Below are 8,105 nucleotides of genomic sequence, written 5' to 3'. Positions count from 1 at the left end.
GAACCCACTATTGTATAACATGCCCCTTTATATGGGGTCCCACAAAGAGCCCATTTGATCAGAGGGTTACGGTGTGCGATCTTGAGAAATGCAACTACATGGTGGTAACCTTTGTTCGGGCCCAAAATGGTGGGCTGACCTCATCGCTTTCAACGCATAGCTCGGCCCATTCAGGCCCGGGTCTCACTCGCTGAGCACATTGAATTCAGCAGCCCGTCACAGATATCGCCCCTCAGTTTTCTGGGTCCTCGTCGGCTCGAGGAAGATCAAGCAGCAACAAAATCGACACAATTTTTCACGGCGACCAACTTTCCGACTTTCCCGTCCAAACAGACACGCAAGAAAAGCAAACAGCTTTTATTCTTTAGTGGTTTTAATATACACTCTACAATAAATATTCCCATCATTTGATGCAATTTACATTTTTACAGTAAAAATATATTCATATATGTAGAAAAACAAACAGGTTAGCATGTGAACTGCTGTAACCACAGGTAGCTGCCACACCTAGCTTCATTATTTCTCTTTTAAACATTCTTTGTTGCTGAGCTGGCTAACTTCTAACCATTTATGAAGTTACAGTTGAGCTTTTCAGACTTAAAACGCCCTGAATTATTAACAACAACCTTCCTACGGTCTGAAAATAACTAGATTAGATAGATTACATACAATTCAGTACCAAAGATTACAGAATAAATCCACAAAACGAGGCAAAAGTAAGTGTACGGAGCGCTTGATTGTTCCGGTAAATTTCCCTCCAAAGCACGTTTTCTCCTTCGGCGCTGGTTCCAGTGCTCAGCGTCCCCCGGAGCGCTGATGGTGCTGGGAGTGTTTAGTCCGCTTGCTAAAAGACTGCGCGGGGACAGGCAGAGGAAGGGCGTCAAACGGCCTCCTCTCGCTCCGTAAGTGCCCCCGCGGTAAGCGCTTCATGAAGTGGGCCTCCCTCTGGTGCTGCTTGGTTTTAGACGCCTTCCTCGGGCGGCCTTTGCGCGTGAAGGCCATGTACCAGCCCTCGTACTTGGCGTTCTGCAGCGCCGTGTAGTTGTTCTCCAGGACGATTTCGGTGAAGATGCAGTCTTTGCCTCGTCCTTTTCTCTGGGAAGGAATAAAGAAAAAAAGAAAAAGTTAATAAAATGTTAGCACTTCCAAATACGGACCACAAAAACCATTAACGATGAACTGACCCTTTACCATCATCTAAAGGGTCAGTTCACATTTTTGTGGCCCTTGTTTAGGTGCTTCCAAAATGTTGGGATAATCGGCAGGAAGTGGAAACATCTTCAACATTTCCAAGTTTAAAACGGCCGAGCTTTAGCTGCTACAAGCTGCAAGCCTGCTAAACCAACCGTTTCGTTTAGCCACAGATGAGCGGAGCCCAGGTTTACCTTCCCAGTCAGCTTCCCCCTCTTGTTCATACATATGTAGTATCCAGTCTTCACTCCTTTGATTCGAACACGACTCCCAAAAGAATCCGTCTCCACTTCCAGTTTTGCTGCAAAATAAAATATTACAAATAAAGAGACGACAGTTTGAACACAGAACTATGTCAGTATAAAGTATGTAGTAGTATATAGTATAAAGCAATGGTTCCCAACTCTGGTCCTTGAGGAACACCATCCTGCATGTTTTAGTTGTTTCCCTGCTCCAACACACCTGATTCAGTAATTTAATTACGTCTTGTTCTGCAGAAGCCTGTTTAATCACCCATTAATTAAAATCAGGTGCGGCGGAGCAGAGAAACAACAGTAGTTCCCAACCCTGGTCCCTGAGGAACACCATCCTGCATGTTTTAGTTGTTCCTGCTCCAGCACACCTGATTTGAATGAAAGGTGATTAACAGGCTTCTGCCAAACTTAATGAAGTAATTAAATTACTGAATCAGGTGTGCTGGAGCAGAGAAACAACTAAAACATGCAAGATGGTGTTCCTCAAGGACCAGTGTTGGGAACCCCTGGTATAAAGCATGTTTTCTAAAGCTGACTTTTATATTTATTATTATTTATATAACACCAACTTTTGTCTCTATTGCTTTGTTTGATACATAACGTTTGTTTAACACAGATATAACAATAGTTGCTTCATTTTAATAAAAATATATTTAACAACCCCAAGAAGAATTTCATATACACAGTAGGGCTGAACAATTTTGGAAAATATTCGAATTGCAATTTTTTACCTCAATATTGCGATTGTGATTTAATATGTGATTGTTTTTCAATGTCTTCTTCTCAAGTATTTTTCAAAAAACACAAGCAATAAATCAATACGTTTAGTTGCAAAAAACTCCACTGTTTTCAGCACCGCTGCAACTCTGTTTCTGCATTTTTTTGTGTAGCTCCGGGATAGCAACTTGGCTAAAATGTGTGCGCGAAGGCATTCTGTACCACTTATCCATTGTGTGTACCAAAACCATAAACCCAGGCTTGGTCACTATATTAATGGGCATCATGTCTTTCACTATGAACTCCGTTATTGCTCGAGTTATTTCCGTGTGCCGTTCCGATTTATGATCATACGGAGTAATACGTTCGGTCAGTGATCCCTGTCGGCTGCTACTTTGCTTACTTTAGTTGAAGCACTGGTCGTTGGCATTGTAGCCATGCAACTATCATAAACGGCTTTGTGGTGTTTTTTTAAGTCTTGATAAAGATTTGTGGTTTTACCTCGAGAGGTAGCAACAGCAGCAAGGCAGGTTCTGCACAATACATGTCGTTGCGCAGCGTCTTCTTTTGTTATAGCCAAAATAATTCCAAACAACGGACGCGCTGCCGCTCTTTGGTACCAAACGTTCAGACATATCAGCTTCTGTCGAGCCTGACGCCATTGCGCAACCAACCGGTTGAAACACAGTGTTGACTTCTCCCGCTCTCTGCTCCGCTCCGCTCACTCGCAAATCACGTAACCAGATCACGTGACCAGTCAAACTGCAGCCTTTGCGATTAGAAAATCTCGTTTTAGCGTAATCGCGATATTATTGCAAATTGTTCAGCCCTAACACACAGAGATGCTGTTTTATTTTGTGTTTTCACCTTCACCATGAGGTCTGTGCAGCAAAACGTCTACATGAAGGCAAATTCTGTCATTTCCTCAGATTTTAGCTTATTCTTTAAAACCAAAACTCTGTCGGTGTATCTTATTCTGCTATGCGTAACCTAGGTAAGTTAGGATTATTGTTAATATTGCTTTAAAAAACACTGTTGCAGTGTTGCTCGCTGTTTAAGTTGCTGATTTTGGGGGTCGAGATGGGGTAGAGGTAGGGCAGCCGACTCGGGACCTGAAAGTCCCAGGCTCGATCCCCAGCCATTCCCACAAGTCGTGATGTCTCTGAGCAAGATACCCAATCCCTAATTGCTCCCCAGGCACCTAACATAGCTGCCCACTGCTCCACCTGGGTGTATCCCAGGTGTGATGGGTTAAATGCAGATAATTTATTTCACCATTGTATAGGAACATACATTGATGACAACACATAGCACTTATGATTTTCTAGATCTTGGACTTTTCCCTCTTGTCATGACGCTTTAAAAGTATTCGGTTCGTGAAACAGTGGGCTTTGTTGCAGACATTTGTTTTTAACTTCAGATGAAGGGCTGAAGGATTAAGAATGGCAGATTGTTAGTTTCTTAAAAAGTAGCAGGTATTGGCTGATTAGTCAGTCCATTTAAACCTACCATATTTTCCGGCCCATAAGTCACACCTTTTTGCCTAATTTGCATACCGTGCGATTTATACACCAAAGCGACTTATTTACGAATTTTTTCCCATATTTATAACCCAATTTTTGACTGAGATATGACTGTTTTCAAACATTCATTCTGACTGAAACTATTGAACACTACCATTTTCAGCCACTAGATGGCACTCGAGTAGCATAGCATGCCGGTGTGTCATGTAATAGGTAAAAGTGGCTATTAATGACACAATCGGTTTGCCACGGCTGCCACCTTTGTCCAGCTCGCTTGGAGCAACCATCAAATCAGCTTCATTTTGATGCACCGCCCTGGCAAAATGCAGCTTATTTGACCACTGAAGTGCATTTATTAAGTAAAAGATGAACTGAGACACACCTTTACTATAAAGTCAAGCAAACAAATAATTGTTTTTAGGTGGTTATCTTGTTAAATTTCGAAGAAATGCAAAGGAGTCATCCCTCTACGCGCTCCTGCTTCCGCGTATCGGCTTTTGAAATGCAGTTGATTTGACCGTCAAAGTGCATTTGTTACGCAAAAGTTAAGACGAGACAAACCTTTGCTATAATTTCGAGCAAACAAATAATTGATTTTAAGTGTTAATCTTGTTAAATGGCGTTCTAAGGTGCAGCTCAGACGGGATGAAAGCAGAAGGAGAACTTTGTGGGCGTAGAGCAACGGTCAGATTTGGCCCGGTTACGAGAGCGACACCCACGTCAGCGCCGACTCTCTCTCTCTGAGGAGGGGAGTCCAGAGGGTTCAAAGACAAACTAAAAAAAGCGTGCTCAGAGGAGAGGGGAACATGCTGACTTGACGAATCTCTAACGGAGTTGCGAGCTGAGCTGTTAATCCCTCGTAGAGGAAACGGTTCGAGCGGCAGGCAGGATGTTGGATGTGAGAAACTGCTTTCGGTGGTTGGTTCTGCTTTGCTAGAAGACTGGAAAGATTTCCCTGCCGTGCCAGGTGTCGAGGAGCTAAACCACCAACTCACCGAGGAACTGAATCACCTGCGTGAGGCCGTAAGAGACGGCAGCTCTGAAACGGCGTGCACAGCTCCGACATCCAGCTGGCAACTTTTCAACACTTCTCCACACAGCATTGTGTTTAAACTAATTCCACTCAAATGTTTTACTTTTTGTTTTACTGAGAACTTTAAAATGTCAGAAATCTGATCAACCCGGAAACAAATAAAGGCTATAACGGAGTGCATATCACCCGCTGCCATCCACGGTCGAGTTTTAATCCAAGACGGCCACCACAGCTGCATGTCATGTGACGTGTTAACGCTCAGCTTATGTTGGGAACAACTCTCATCTACTACCACTTAAACTTTACCTCTTTACCTGTAGTTCTGACCAGGTTAGATCTGAAAGCTTCATTAAAATCAGTCTAGTGGTTCATGAGTTATTTTGCTAACAGACGGATAGAATGAATAATGGCTAAGTTTTAAAATCAGATTTCACTCAATCAGGTAGCGCCTAAATTATGTGTTGGGGATGACTTTCAGCTACTACATCAACAAATTTGAGCCGAATATCCGAAAAACTGAGTGAATTTTAGCCATTTATGTGGCGGCGAAGGTAGCTGTGGTGGCCATCTTGAATAAGACTGACTCCAAAAGTTGATCAGATGAAGACATTCTTCCATTTGGTATTGGTGCAACTTTAGCTTTTTGAAATATTTAGCCTTTTCTGCCACTTTTTTCCTCAGAAAATGAATTGAGTTCATCTGTTTACAACCTTTTACTGCTACTTTCACATTTTGCTCTGCTTCAGCTTCTTTCAGCTTCCTGATGCAAATTAATTTTTTTTCAGCTACTTTCAGCTAATTTCAGCTGCGTTGTGATCCTTTTAGATTCTTTCTGCTAACTACAACATTATTGTGCTTCTTGTAACTTCTTTCTGCTAATATGATATCAGCTTGTTATGCTCCTTTCAGCTTAATTCTGCAATTTTAAGCTTTTTTTGCTACTATATAGCTGTTTTATGCTAATTTTAGCTTCTTTTTTTTAGATAATTTCACATTTTTTGCACTAATTTCAACTTTGTTCAGCCTAATTCAGCAACAACAAAAAAATGTGTTCTCCACTTCCTTCTGGTAATTTAAGCTTCTTTCTGCCTTTTTTTTAGCTACTGTTAGCTGTTTCTTTTTAATACTTTCAGATTTTTTTTTTTAGATAATTTTCATTTTTTTGTGCTCATTTCTGCTTCTTTAAGCCTACTTGGGCAAACATATTATTTTTACTTTCTTATGCTAATTTAAGCTTGTTCTACCTTTTCAGCTACCTTTTTTTTATTATTAGCATTTTTAGTTAATTCCAGCTGTTTTCAGATAAACTCAATTGCCTTGGGGTAATTTCTGCTACTTTCCGCCTAATTAACTTCTTTCTGTTAATTTTAGCTTGTTGTGCTCATTTCAGCTTTTTTCTACTAGTTTCAGCTTTTTCTGCCATTTCATGTACTTTTTAGCTGTTTTATGCAAATTTTAGCTTTTTCAGCTAATTCCACTTTTTTTATAGCTCATTTCATTTATTTCTATGTCCGTTTGGTAGGTTAAGCTTCTTTCTGCCTTTTTAGCTACTTTTCAGCTGTTTTTTTCTTTCTTTTTAATTTCAGCTTTTTTAGCTGATTTTCTCAATTGTGTGCCAATTTCTGTTTATTTAAACCTAATTCAGCAAATATGTGTTCTTTCTGCTTTCTTCTGCTAATTTAGACTTGTTCTTCCATTTCAGTTACATTTCAGCATGTTTTTAGCTCATTTTAGCTGTTTTTCAGCAAGTTCTTCTGCAATAATGAATTTTCGCAGGAAATGCAGTTTCTCTAGTTACAGTATAAAATCCAACGGCTTCATTAAAGACAGCTCCCTGTCTTCCTACCGTGCACCTCTTACCGTGCACAGCTCCCTGTCTTCCTACCGTGCACCTCTTACCGTGCACAGCTCCCTGTCTTCTTACCGTGCACGGCGCCGTCATCCGCGTTGGCGTTGACCCTCTTGTTGGCCAGAACCTGCACGTGCTTCCCGCTGGTTCGGCTGTACAGCTGGTAGGTTCGGGTCAGTCTGCGGCTCATCCGGTCCGACAGCCGGCTCTGCTCGGTCACATGCTGCTTGAAGTTCGGAGGAGTCTGCACGGAGTTCTGGAGAGCAAGAAACGCCATTTTTAATCTCAATGTATTAAAAAAAAAAAACTTGTCAATCAAACGCTGCTTCTTTTGATGTATGGCGCTTTTTGTGGGGGAGATGCTTTCAATGACCCTCGGAAATGACATGTCCCTCTGATAGGTTGTTTTACCACCGGTGATCTTTCACCTTCTCATGACTTCTTCGTCTTTTTTCTTTTTCTTCTTCTCCCCCTCCCCTGCTCTCCACCTCATTTCAGCCACATGTGTTTTAACAATTACCTTTTAGGCTGCAGCTCAACAGTTTTCAAGATGTTTGAATTGTTGCCAATCGCCATAGCGCCCATCATAAAATGTTTTCATTGTTATTGCAGCGAGTTGGAGGGCCGCAAGCCGCTAAGCAAAGTGCCTTTTTTATATATTTGACTCAAATTATATGTAAAAAAAAAGAAGTTCACAATATGGATATTTGAACAAACGCTGAGAGTTACCTGTGCGTAAAAGCAAAGCGCCGTGAACTGAAGTACCCTGGTGCAGAAAAACAACACGAAAACAATTAATGTTGCTTTAAAACACACACCGGACAAACATGTTGTTATTTTTTTCTTACTTACAGATAACCTAACCTCGATGTTCTCAGCCTCATCTTGTAGTAGATCAAATATTGCTTCATGAAGACTCCACTTGGTCGGTGCTGGAACACTCAGAAATGTTAAAGTTCTCGGTGGGGATCTTGGTTCAGCTTTAACCCCCCCTGTGTTCCACACAGAAAGAGAAGCGCATAACTGCGACCCCGAGCTGTCAGTGGATCTGATCTGCTCTCCACTTCTACAACCAGAGGTAAGTTGGGTCGATTTAAAAGGTGATCCTGATCCAAATGTCACCAAGTCATCACATCCCCTCTGTGAGAAATTAAAGAGGGTATGAATTCCGTTTGACGCGCCGCGGAGCGGGGATCTTTACGCACGGACCTTTACGCATCGTTTGGTGACATGGATGGAACGCGCCTCTGAAAGTAAAGACCCTGAGCCCTGCAGCTGTCTCTCTATAGGTGCAGATAGTAAAGTCCCAGCCTCAGCCCTTCCGCCCACACGTGTGTTGTTTCTCGCGGTCGCCTCCGGTGCGCGCACAGCATCTGTCTCCCTCCACATTGAAATCCTTCAACTTGCGGGGAAGTCAATATCTTGGGCGCGAGCGGGCGGAGCGTGCGGGCCGGAGCCAAGATGAAACTGAACTCTCTCAGCCTGCAACTAAAGCCACCAGTTCATCATCGACAAGCTGCACGTGAAAGGTGGACACT

At 42.2% G+C, this 8,105-nt stretch overlaps 1 protein-coding gene across 1 annotated transcript; it reads right to left on the bottom strand.

Annotated features, from left to right (window-relative positions):
• Positions 1-795: 795 nt before the first annotated feature.
• fgf8b (fibroblast growth factor 8 b) lies at positions 796-7,542 on the bottom strand. The gene is made up of 5 exons (XM_037690247.1): positions 7,420-7,542; positions 7,297-7,333; positions 6,643-6,823; positions 1,386-1,492; positions 796-1,095 (listed from the first exon to the last, which is right to left on the bottom strand). The coding sequence occupies exons 1-5, from the start codon at positions 7,476-7,478 to the stop codon at positions 796-798; spliced, it is 684 nt and encodes a 227-aa protein (XP_037546175.1). The 5' UTR covers positions 7,479-7,542.
• Between the last annotated feature and the right edge of the window lie 563 nt (positions 7,543-8,105).

This window comes from Nematolebias whitei, chromosome 16 (genome assembly GCF_014905685.2).
Source record: "Nematolebias whitei isolate Nwh7 chromosome 16, NemWhi1, whole genome shotgun sequence".
In the NCBI taxonomy this organism is placed as follows: Eukaryota; Metazoa; Chordata; class Actinopteri; order Cyprinodontiformes; family Rivulidae; genus Nematolebias; species Nematolebias whitei.
The sequence above is the reverse complement of the archived record's forward strand: the minus strand, read 5'-3'. Positions and strand labels throughout refer to the sequence as shown.